Source organism: Anomaloglossus baeobatrachus, chromosome 1, assembly GCF_048569485.1.
Source record: "Anomaloglossus baeobatrachus isolate aAnoBae1 chromosome 1, aAnoBae1.hap1, whole genome shotgun sequence".
NCBI classification, from domain to species: domain Eukaryota; kingdom Metazoa; phylum Chordata; class Amphibia; order Anura; family Aromobatidae; genus Anomaloglossus; species Anomaloglossus baeobatrachus.
Window position 1 is genome coordinate 425364638 of NC_134353.1, and position 13298 is coordinate 425377935.

Below are 13298 nucleotides of genomic sequence, written 5' to 3' on the forward strand. Positions count from 1 at the left end.
AATCAGTGCAGAGCAGGAACAGAGAGGACAGCTCTCTACTGTATGAGCAGCCTGGCCCTCCTCACTGCCCTGAATTGTGGTGATGTGAACGGCCCTGCACCCTGAGGCCCGATGATCAGAGGAGTGAAAGGGTAGGGTCCGGGCTGTCAGTGGCCAGGCCCTCCTCCTGACCTGCTCACCGGGCCCCACACATGAGTCATGGTTGTAATGTCCTGATGGTGGCCCTGCGCATATGAATGATTGATCACATAACAACTACTCAAACTGCTTGGCAGGGCGCCAAACTGAATTCATGCTCTGGGTGCCAGAAAACCTAGATACACTTCTGAGAAAAGTTACGACATGCCATATGGTGAGCACAAGGATAACAGCCCCAATTTGATCCTGTTGTATGGAAAATTCCTGGTGGTTTATCCACATAATGACTTCTCACTAGCATGTCTTTAGTATTTTAGTCTATCACACAGTCGGTGATGGAATTTCAGAGGTATTTGATGCCAGTATAGGGTCAGTCTTCAAAACAGACCACTATGATAGAGTCATGGCAAGCATGAAAGCATTTTTTGTTTGGCCACCTTTCTCACTAATTATCAGAACAGTTGCAATCTCTTCCACCTGATTGAGCTGAATATGTTTTAATTCATTTAATCAACAGTATGAAGAACGTGTCCTTAAGAAAATTAGACGTAAAATCCGTAATAAACAGTCAGCACAAGAAAGTCGAAAAAAGAAGAAAGAGTATATGGAAGGACTGGAGACCAGGTATATATTTGTACAACCTTCTTACAAATTAATAGTAGAACATACATTCATTTGAAAAGCAAGGCACGCATTGAAGTATATTCATACTGACAGTGAACACAAGGTATGACCACTGTGTGTGATTCCAGCCTTGCAGTAAAATAACACGTTGAACTTGCCTAGGAAGATGAGCAACCAAAAGAGAGTAATTAAAAATAAAAAGTGTAATTAAAATGTGGATTCATGTTTATTAAAGGAATTTTTCACTACAAATCAGATTGGTTGGAGACCAACATCTTGCACATCTGTAACGAGGAATGTAACACATTGTTATTTATTTGGACTTTTCAAAGGCATTTGACACTGCGACATATAACAGTCTTATAATGAAGCTCTAGAAGCAAGGACTAGAGGAAACTATAAGCAGATGGGTAAGGAATTGGCTAAAAGATAGGAATCAAAGAGTAGTCATAAATGGTACATTCTCTAAATGGGCTATAGTCAGCAGTGGGCTGCCACAGGGATCTGTGCTAGGACCGATTCTTTTTAATCTCTATTAATGACCTTGTGGATTCCCATAAGCCTACAACCTACAATAGCCCTCAGTCCAGTAGACCACTGCGCAACCAGCTCTGTCCTCACCTATTGTACCATCACCCATTCCCTGTAGACTGTGCGCCCTCGCGGGCAGGGTCCTCTCTCCTCCTATACCAGTCTGTTTTGTACTATTAATGATTGTTGTACGTATAGCCTCTTTCACTTATAAAGCGCCATGGAATAAATGGCGCTATAATAATAATAAATAATAATAATAATAAATAGAGAGTAAAGTGTCAGTCTTTGCTGATGACACCAAACTATGTGGGATATTATAAACTGACCTTGATAGTACATTATTACAAAACGATCTGGATAAGATGTCGGAATGGGCAGATACTTGGCAAATGAGATATAACGTTGATAAACGTAAAGTAACGCACCTAGGATGGAATAATTCTATTGCTGCATATACATTAACTTGAAGTAAACTCAAGACTACAGAACAGGAGAAAGACTTGGGGATTCTGGTTACAAGTAAGCAGAGCAGCAGCACTCAATGTCAAGCATCAGCTGCAAAAGCAAACAAGATTTTAGGGTGTATAAAAAGAGAGATTAGATCCCATGATCCCAATGTATTGTTACCCCTCTATGAATCACTTGTAAGACCACATCTAGAATATGGGATCTAGTTTTGGGCTACACACTGTAACATGGTGGAGGGAATTAATCATGAAAGTGATGTAAGCCTGGATATCTGCCCTAGCAATTGTAGTGCCACAAATCTTATTAGGGCATTCCAGGGACAGGTTTTATGAGCAGCCGGAGAGATGGGTGGGTCTGATGGCTGCTCACATACCTCAGCCTATGGGTGTGTCTCAGGCCTTTAAAATGGTGTCAGTTGTTTGACACATTATCAGTAAGTGGAAGCTGCTATGCCTTTTGGAAGTAATCCCTGAGGGATTAAATTGTCCTCAACAGGAATTGAGGCCATACCGTATTTATGTTGTTTTGAAGCCACCAGAGGGCCCATATTATTTTGTTGGAGAGTCAGTTTATGCAGAGGATATAAACTTGATGGACTCATAAAGTGATGGTGTCCCTGATTTGCTACCTCGAGAAGCGAGCTCTGGTGAGTTCATCCCCCACAATTGGTGCTAGAGTGTGGGCATCGCTCCAGGAGACACATGGACGGGTTGCAGCAGCTGCTTGCAGTGGATCGGCGGGTCCACGAAGATTCTTGGAGTGGTGCAGAGCTGTGTGAGTTGAGCAGCAGCGGCAATAGCAGCAGACCCGACACCAACGCATGGATCGTCTGACGGAGGCAGCTCAGGTGGATGAGATTGAGGAGCTGGGAAGCAAGCTAGTGCAGGTCGGTGAACAAATAAAGGGGACTGGCAGGAGGAGGGCTGTGAAAAAACAGCGTTTGCAATGGGAGCTGCGTCAGCGAAGGGAGTTGCTGACAGACAGACTTGATAAGGCGGGGATGGACTGGTTTGTGCATCCCTTGTGGGGCCAGTACAGACCCGAGTTACCTAGGGAGATCCCAGGGGGTAGTTACCCATAAGGGGGTGGAGCCTCCTAAGTCCAAAGAGGTGGCTGCAGTGGTGGAAAGAAGATGGATGTCAGCTGCTGTCAAGGGAACGTTAATGAATATCCACTGTCATTGAGTGGCCATTGAGACGGACAAGGTGTTTGAGTCTGTTGGTGTAGTTTCGGACTTCCCATATCCAGTTATTATAGGCAAGGACTTTGGATCATTTTGGGACTTGTGGGAGCAGGGGGAAGTGTCCAGTTGATCAGATAAGAGCTGGAACGGCCCTAAGGTAGCTGCACCACAGCAGGGGGCTCAAGGGGTTCCTGGTTGTATGTCAGGGTGTAAAAAGGAGGAGATAGCGCCTCCTAGAGTTGACAGTCCTAATGTAGGGGTGACTAAAGAAAATGGTGGATGTGCCCCACTTAGCGACATGACTTTTAAAAAAATTGACAGTAGTGTGACTGTTGAAATCGGGGTTGCTCCAGAAAAGGGGGCTGACAACTTGTTAAATGAGGACTTGCTGTTACATGGCACCAGTGTGAGTGATGGTGACTCCAAGGTAGACTGTGACTATAGTAAAGTAGCAGGGGAGTACAGTAAAGAAGAGCCGGGGAAAGAAGACAAATCCTCCTCCCGTCACAAGCTGCACCCTATGAAAATATAACCAAGGAAGAGACAGTGTCGTGTGCTTCCATTCAAAATGTTGGTCCTCTTCAAGACTTTGAGTGGGTAAGGAAGGAGAATGAGGTCATGTTGTCAGTCACAACTACTGGATTAGATGCAGAAAACGATGTGCTGCAAGAGGAATCAGAGCTGGAACTGACACATTGTGACAATGGAAATCAGCAGAGTGAAATCATGGAAAAGGGGCCAACTGAGAAAGCAGTATTGGTGTCCTCTACGATTTCTAAACATAAAGCTGATGGTCTGTCGGGCGAAAGCGCTATAGGAGAAGAAATCCATGAGAGCGCTATAGGAGAAAAAAATCTGCTAGAGCACTGTAGGAGAGAAATTCATGGAAGCGCTATAGGTGAAGCAATCCATGAGGGCACTGTATTAGCGGAAATTCGTGAAAGCACTGTAGGAGATGAAATCTGTGAGAGCGCTGTTGGAGATGAACTGCGTGAGGAGCCGCAGGTGATGAAATCCTGGAAGGAGTTGGTGGAGGAAAAATCCTCAAACATCCAAAAGAGTACAGTGCTGAGGGGTGTGATATCCTGGCAGAAAAAGGTGAGATGAGGAATTTAAAAAAGAAAATGGTCAAGACTCCAGAGAACCTGAAGGTGAGGGGTCGGAGTGTGAAAAAACATCTAAAGTTCTGGAAAACTCTGAGGAAATTGAGGGTGATGTTGCACAGACCCAAAAGAAGGTAGAAAGTGATGCTGCAGAGACCCAACAGAAAGCTGAAGGTGACACTACAGAGACCCAAGAGGGAGTTGAAGGTAATGCAGTGGAGACTCAAGAGACAGCTGATGCTTTGGAAATGGAAAGAACCTCTGAGGAGGTGAAGTCTGGACCAGAGGTCTCATCAGGAGCTGGGAGCTTGACTGATCTGGCTGATAGGGCCAAAACTGAAGACATAAAGATTGACTCAGCTCAGAAGTGTAAGTAACAAGAGTTCCAGCTTGATGAGAAACCTAAACACACTGAAACCTGCGGACTGTGGAAGCCATGAAGAGAGCTCAGAACCTATTGGAACTTGTGGAAGATTTCATTCAGGTCCCCAGAAACCTGGTTGGGAAAATGGTTGGAAAGAATGGAAAAATTCCATGTGTCACACACCCTGCTGGCTGCTCCCCATACAACCTGCACCCCCATATCTCACACACCCTGCTCCCCATACAGCCTGCACCCCCAGATCACACACACACTACACCCCGATATGTCACACACCCTGCCCACATATCTCACCCTGCCTGTACCCCAACTTACCCCTCTCAAACACTCTGCACCCCTTCACATCCTTCTGTCAGTCTGCAGCCCTCATATGGCACTCACCCTGCAACTCCATCTTCCCTCATATGCCACTCACCCTGCAACTCCATCTTCCCTCATATGCCACTCACCCTGCAACTCCATCTTCCCTCATATGCCACTCACCTAGCAACTCCATCTTCCCTCATATGCCACTCACCTAGCAACTCCATCTTCCCTCATATGCCACTCACCCTGCAACTCCATCTTCCCTCATATGCCACTCACCCTGCAACTCCATCTTCCCTCATATGCCACTCACCCTGCAACTCCATCTTCCCTCATATGCCACTCACCCTGCAACTCCATCTTCCCTCATATGCCACTCACCATGCATCCCCTCTCATGTCCCTTCTTTTCTTATTACCAGTCATCATGTGTCCAAATGTCTTGCAGGATTCACTATCTCTTGCTTTCTGCCCGGCACCCTGCGTCTCCTCCCACACAGTCACATGGGCGTGACGTCATCGCAGGTCCTGCAGGATGGATTATTCCGTCTGCTGTGCAGGTCAGGAGCACTCCTGCTCTGCTGCAGCTCAGAAACGGCTGGTGGGGCTCTCCAGGTCAGGGGCCCCTCTACTGACACTGGGCTCCCCTGACTCACAGGCCGGCTCCCTGACGGTCGCATTGTCGGCCACTACACAGCAGCACTACACATAGGGGCCCGGCAGCCGGCTCTCCAGAGCGGCTGCCGGGCCCCTATAACCCTGCTGGCCCGGTCGCAGTGGCGACCTCTGCGACCGCGGTCGTTACGCCCCTGACCCCATGTACTACACCACTATATACTACACCACTATATACACAACACCATATACTACACCTGTAAAACTACACCACTACACCCCCAGTATTAGTCACCAGTCCCCCCCCTCCCCCATTGTCCCCTCCTCAGCTTATTAGTCACTACTTACCTCTCCCTTGTTTTTGTCCCCGTCCTCACGCACCTCCGTACAGGCCCCCCGCTGAGCTGTTCCTTCTGTTGTACAGACCCCCGCTGAGCTGCTCCTTCTCTTATACGGGCCCTGGCTGCGCTGATGCTGTTCTGCGAAAGGCCCCGCCACTGCTTCTCCCCGTGAAGGCCCCCACTGTGCTGCTCCTTCTCCTGCCGGTGGGAACTTTTGAAATGACACACGCAGCGCAGTACTGATAACATCAGAGCCCGCGCGTGTGTCACTGACAAAGTGCCGGCAGGGAACAGAGGAGAGACTCCTGCGTTCCGCTCCCTGCACTTACTGTGCGGACCTGCAGGATCTCTCCCTGCCCAGCACGCTGCAGCCCGGCTCCACTGCACCGGCTGAAGACAGGCGGGCCGGTCACAGAGAGTAGGCGGGCTGGATGTGGCCCGCGGGCCGCCCCTTGCCCAGGTCTGTTCTAGAATATCATATTGCATACCTTGCAGAGGTGAAGTGTGACGCCCTGGACTAGCCAGGTAGTCACAGGTAGGCCCTTACACAAACAACTTCCCCTAAAAAGGTACCAGTAGCCAACCTTAAAACACTGAGTCACCCCTCTCAGGTTCTGATGTCCACACCCGGGGGGCGGAGCCAGGCGGTTGGCCACACCCACCGAGGAGTTCGGATGGCCTGAGGCGGGAAAAACAGAGAGATTAGTGACAGGAGTGGAGGAGAGTGGTAGCAAAGAGAAGATGTCTGTCAGGGATCTGGGTCGGAGCCCGGATACCCTGTGGCCAGGAGGCAGACGGTGATGGCCGCCTGCAGGAGCTGGAATTACAGCCGGTGGAACCGTAAGGGACCGGAACCGAATAGTGGCCCGCTGGTACTGAAACGGAACCGATTGGAAACCGGAGCACTAGGAGGGGTACTTAGACCCAGTACGAGGCCTAGAAGCCACTGGACCAAGTCAAATTCACTGATTGGGGTCTGGACTTTAGGTCCTTTCCCACCCATGACCCGACTGAACACAACAGCCCAACCAAAGGGATAGAAAGCCACCGCCCGGGCATCGAGATCCCACGGGCCAGTGTCTGCGGGCAAACGGGCTCTACCGGCACACACAAAGCTGGGGAGCGGACTACCGTTGCTCAGGCATAGGAGTCACCATTCTACTAAAAGTGAGGTGCAGGAGAAAGGCGGAAACCACCAACCTGAAAAAGGGGAAAAGCGCAGCTGGCTGCGTGCACCGTCCACCATCTTGTTTGGTTTACCAGAGACTCCAGTGTGTCTGTAATAGTGAGTACAACAGTGCCCTCGGGCCACGCACTGCACCGCACCGACACGCCAGCACGCATCATCCATCCCCCCGCCTCAGCACCTCCTTCGGTCCCCCGGGACCATAACCCCCTACCCACGGAGGGGTCAACACCAAGCTGTGCAACACCGTCCCCGGGAACCTAGTCAACGGCAGCGGTGGTGTCCATCCATTCACCACAACCCGTGGGTGGCGTTACGACTTAACCTCCAAAAACAACCGTGGCCTCGGCCGTGGACCTCCCCACCGAACACCATCCCTCACAAAGCGCCAGCATTCCTTCAGAGCGACGTGACCCCCTGGGTCCGGGAGGAGCTCGAGCCACCCACCGACGAGCCCGGATCCGAGCGGTTCGGCAGCCGGCCGAGCCCCGGGGCGGTACAGAAACATTTAAAACTGGAAGGACAAAGTGAAATGAACAACTTCAAGTTTGTCTGAGATGGAGTCCGTTTTTGGGCCGGGGCCCAGTGAAAGAAAAGCATGATGCACCTGAGGGTTGTATTTTCTTGTATATCAGGGGAAGGAGCCAAGCTTATAGAGCACCCAATTACACATCAGCCTTTGGTACAAATGCTGAGCAATTCAAGCCCTCTGAAATTGAGTCCAAAGGAAAGGGTGAATTGAGTGACTGATCTGTAGCTGCTGAGAATAATGGAGCAATTCACTGACAGAAGACAGCCAAAGATGGCCAGAAAGAAAAGGCCATACTGGGTCTGCAAATGGAAAATGCAGAGGATCTAGAGGTGTCAAATCTTCTGCCAGATCATTACTGAAGGACCCAGACAGTGGCTCCTATAAGGTACTCGATAATCCAGAGACAGATCGGACAGTATCTAGGAGATGGTCACTGAGGAGGGGGTCTGACAAAGGTGCTTACCCAATGGGTGTGTAACAGAGCGTAGAGTATTTATCATGAAGTGATGTAAACCTGGATATCTGCTCTAGCACTTGTAGGCCTGAGACACACCCAGAGGCGGAGGTATGTGAGCAGCCATCAGATCTGTCGGAGAGATGGGCAGATCTGATGGCTGCTCACATACCTCCGCCTATGGGTGTGTCTCAGGCCTTTAAAATGGTGTCAGTTGTTTGGCACATGGTCAGTAAGTGGAGGCTGCTATGCCTTTTGGAAGTAGCCCCTAAGAGAGGGGGATTAAATTGTTCAGACTTGGAATGGATGCCATACCGTGTTCATGTTGTTTTGAAGCCACAAGAGGGCCCATAATATTTTGTTGGAGAGCCAGTTTATGCAGAAGAAATAAACTGGATGGACTCTTAAAGTGATGGTGTCTGTTTTGCTACCTCGAGAAGCGAGCTCTGGTGAGTGCACTCCCCCACAACACTTTGACTCTAACTTCTAAATATGTTTTTTTTAGTCAAAGGTGGGAAATTTGATTATTGCAAATAATGGAAGACCTCCTATATGATGAAAGGCTGAAAAAGTTGGATTTGTTTAGCTTAGAAAAAAGACATCTTAGAGGAGATCTCATTTATATATATATATATATATATATATATATATATATATATATATATATATATATATATATATATATATATATATATATATATATACTGTAAATACATGTGTGGTTAATACAGAGGAATGGCACATAACTTATTCTCTTCCAAAGACAATACTAAGGACCAGGGGGAACTCACTGTGAGTGGAAGAAAGGTGATTACAGACAGAATCGGACTGGCTACCGCAGGAACCGCCAGTAATACCAGGCCTGGCTGCGGTTACTTGGATTGAACTCCGGAGCTCTCACCTGAGCTCCGGAGTGCAGCCTGGACTGAACTCAGGGTTTGCAGGACTGAACCGCGAGCGCAGCGAATGATTCCACGGCGATTGTAGTTCAGTTCATGTCACAGCTGCGAACAGGCCGGGCTGACGTCCGGAGCTCAGGTGAGAGCTTTGGACTTCAGCCCTGCCTGTCCGCAGCTGTCATGAACTGAACCGCAAACGTCGGGGAATCAGTCGGCGCTCGCAGTTCAGTCCTGTAAACCGTGATTTCAGTCTAGGCTGCACTCCAGGTGAGAGCTCCGGAGTTCAATCCAGGTAACCGCAGCCAGGACTGGTATTACTTTGCGGTTCCTCCGGTAGCCAATCCGACACTGATTACAGCAACTAAATAGGAAAGGGTTCTTCACAGATAGAGCAGTCAGATTGTGGAATGCCCTACCACAAGAGGTAGTAATGGCAGATACTATAACAACTTTTAAAAAAGGGCTGGATGATTTCCTCAGTACACATAACATTGTTGGTAATAAATGATTAGTGACAAAATGTATGATTGGTAGAGGAAGGTTGAAGTAGATACACTTAGGTTTTTTTTCAACCTATATACCGGTAACTATCTAACTGTGTTACATGCATTAAGAATGACTCATTGGTGACTTCAGGGTTTTTTTTAGGTGGGAACATGGAGAAGAGGAATTGGCAGGGTAAACAATACACCAAGAAGTATCACAAGGCAAACAAAATTAAATGACAGATGGCATCTTTTACAGTTACACTCAACTGATGAAATATGGGCTGCTCGAGTGACGCTCGGGTCCGGGATCATGTCTGGGGGGCTCGGGTGGTGACCGGACCCGGAGCTTGTGCAACCGCCCGTCCACGCACACTGTGATAGAGGGGGGTATTTACAGGGGAGATTGTTTGTGACGCCACCCGTGGGTTGCAGTGATGGGATGGTGGCACCGCCACTGCCTCTCGGGGCCGGCGTCCGGGACCAATGACGTTGGGGCAGCAAGGTGGTATCCCCTCCACGGGTAGGGGAGAGGTGTAGTCTCGGGGCCCAGGTGCAGGTAAGGAGCAGGGCTGTGGCGCTGTCGGCAGATTGGACCGGATGACATCGGTGTACTCACAATTAAAAAGAAATCACACCAAGTCCGTATTGTAAACCAAGGCCGGATGCCGGTTTCCTCTGGAGGGGTGTGCTGGTCCCGCACACGGGTTGGCATTGTAGGGGCCCTTCCTCCTGCACTCGTGTTTTGTGGTGTATGGATTAACCCCGTGTGGAACGGGAGAAATCCGCTCCCCTGCAGTTTTGGACGCAGAGGGAGCCGTTGCCCGCAGATGCTGACCCGTGGGACTTCAATGGGTTTTTGGCGCACACCCTGTCCCCCGCGTTGGGCTGCCGGTCTCCTCTATCTGGGCTTCTCTCTTCGGGAACAAGGCCTGGTACCTTGTCCCGCTGGTCAATTAACAAGGGGCTTGAAGCTTGCCTCGTCCTAATGTCCAGGTACCCCGCCCGTGCACGGCCTCCGGACTGGATTCCTCAGTACCGGCGGGGTACAACCCTGCCCCGGTCCACTTCAGGTGTCCCGCGACCAGAGCTCCGTCGCCTGTGGCTCTACAAAGCTGTCTGCCACCTAGTCTGTCCTCCCGTGGTCCAAGGGCTCCAACCCTGACCACACTGCACTTCAGCTCCTGTCACCGACTACTCCTCCAACTCTCCTCCAGACTGAAACTCAACTTAACTCTAACTCCAACTCACTGGTTCCCGCCCCGTGTCACCTCAAGACCCCTAGGTGGGCGTTCCCATCTGCCTGGTCCCACCCACTGGTGTTACGAGGGGGACCCGGGGAAGCGTGCCAAGATGGTATATGGACAGCTTCCGCCGGTCAAGGTCCACTGTGCGGTGTAAGGGACCGCTGCTATGGTGGGAGAAGAGTGAGCGGGTTGCTGCTAGCGATCGTCTGGAATGTCACAGACGATCTGCGTACACCCGTCCGCCCTAACCCGTGAGGGTTGTATGGCACGGGGCTCACAACTCGGTGTACCTGTTGCACGGGGACGCACAGAGATGCCTACGCACGTGTGCCAGCGGGAGTCACAGAAATATGGCACAAGGGTAGCACAGAGGTGCCCACGCACGTGTGCTTCAGAAACCAGGTGAGTCCGACAGAGATTCAAGGAGCTCACCTGGGACAGGAACACAGCCTGTTAAACGGAATACTGCTGGAGCAGCAAGGCAGGGGCAAGACCTGCAAAATACAATGTCTGTACAGTGGCGTGGCAGCACGCTGCCAGACATCCAAACATAGAAGGACGGTCGCGCGCCGCCATGATGGCAGGAGGGGTTTTTAAGGAGATGTAGCTCCAGCCAAGGGCGGGCGCGAGACGGATGTGACCCAATCATGATCTGTGACGTCCTGGCCCGGCCAGTCAGGATTCAGCACATCACCAGCCTCGTTATCTGGCCGTGTGATACCAGTGAGCGAATCAGAAGACGTCACGTGGGGCACATGCTCAACCTCCTGCCTCTGGGTCATAAAGGCGGGATCTTCGGTTTCACAATGTGCAGAGCTAAGGGAAGTCTTGCTGCTTCCCTGAGCATCTATCCTTTGCACACTGTGCAACCACTCCGACCCTCTGCAATGCTGAGCAGGAGGACACGTGGCAGGCAAGGGATGGGAGACCACTCCATTCCTTACAAGGAGTAAACCACTAGGTGTCACCCTTCTGCTGCATCTAGGAAGAGGAAACTCCTGCAGTCTCCCAGGCCTTTGGCGCTGCTGTGCAGGAGGGCTCGCGGCAGACAAGGAATGGGGGACCACCTCATTCCTTGCAAGAGGAGAGCCACGAGATGTAACACACTGGTGTGTCCTGTGTGTCATAGGGGGGCGACTAGGATTTGTGGCTGGTGTTCCTGTGTGTGGGGTGTGTGGTGTTAATTTCCAAGGAGGAAGTGATTCCTGTACCCTTGGCGGGGGTACAGACATCTGTGAATACCTGGTTTTGCCAGGGCGTCACACTTCACTGGAAGAAATGTCCATTTCTCAGTCTCAGGCTCTTGATGTCTAATCTTTGGTGCTTGACCACATAGAATAATCCTTTTCTGATAACAGTGTTCGATGTTCAGTCTTTGGATTCCTCTGGAGATGGTATTCAGTCTTTGGTTTCATCTGTCAGTTGTATGCAGGCTTCGAGTTCCTCTGGGGTCAGTGCACGTCCCGATGATCCCCTTGCACACGACATGGGCCTGCTCCATTGTGCACAAGTCCATTCCCTTGATGTTCTTGGCACCAACTATATCTTCTCACTGGCCTTTTATATTTAGCAACTCTGCCATAGTAGTCACCTGACTCGGCATCTCCTTCTAACTCTTATCTCTAATAAACACTCTCCTGTCAGATCAGTTCCTGGTGACATTGGTCCTTTGGCAGATGGTATTGTTGGTGCCCAAAGACCGTGAGTCTGAGTATTTTCTTCTGGCTGTCCTCTTACACATCCACCAAATAGCTGTTCTCAGTTCCGGTGCCAGCAAGATGTAAACAGTTGGAAAGCTGAACTATAAATGATCTGTAGTACCAGACCAGCAGTGGCGTAACTAGAGTCCGATGGGCCCCGGTGCAAAATTTTAGTCTGAACTCCCTCCCCACATGGGGCTCAGATGTATGGGCAGTTGTAGCATTCTAAATTCTATAAACACATACAAGTTGCCTCCCCTCCCCTTCATTGTGTAGTACTGACCCCCATCCTGTACTAATGTCTCCCATCCTTGTCCACTTCCTGGTAAATTTGCCCCATCCTGGTGTAAGACCTCATCATGGCTATATCCTGGATATGGCCCCATCCTGTTATGTATGGCTCCATCCTGATATATATATATATATGTCCTCTTCATTGTCCATCCTGGTATATATGGCCTTGTCCTTAGATACATGTTTCTATCATGACCCCATCTTGGTTTATGTCCCTATCATGGCCACATCCTGCTGTATGACCCTATTATGGCTATACAGTTAGGTCCAGAAATATTTGGACAGTGACGCAATTTTCGCGAGTTGGGCTCTGCATGCCACCATATTGGATTTGAAATGAAACCTCTACAACAGAATTCAAGTGCAGATTGTAACGTTTAATTTGAAGGTTTGAACAAAAATATCTGATAGAAATTGTAGGAATTGTACACATTTCTTTACAAACACTCCACATTTTAGGAGGTCAAAAGTAATTGGACAAATAAACCAAACCCAAACAAAATATTTTTATTTTCAATATTTTGTTGCAAATCCTTTGGAGGCAATCACTGCCTTAAGTCTGGAACCCATGGACATCACCAAACGCTGGGTTTCCTCCTTCTTAATGCTTTGCCAGGCCTTTACAGCCGCAGCCTTCAGGTCTTGCTTGTTTGTGGGTCTTTCCGTCTTAAGTCTGGATTTGAGCAAGTGAAATGCATGCTCAATTGGGTTAAGATCTGGTGATTGACTTGGCCATTGCAGAATGTTCCACTTTTTTGCACTCATGAACTCCTGGGTAGCTTTGGCTGTATGCTTGGGGTCATTGTCC

General features: G+C 49.6%; 1 protein-coding gene across 2 annotated transcripts in view; it reads left to right on the forward strand.

The window, feature by feature from the left end:
- The window catches only part of CREB3L3 (cAMP responsive element binding protein 3 like 3), a 383132-nt gene that overhangs the window by 174171 nt on the left and 195663 nt on the right, over positions 1-13298 (forward strand). For both annotated transcript variants that reach the window (XM_075337865.1, XM_075337866.1), the window contains exon 6: positions 656-762. In XM_075337865.1, coding sequence (XP_075193980.1) covers positions 656-762 — 107 coding nt within the window. The remainder of the gene's footprint in view (positions 1-655; positions 763-13298) is intronic.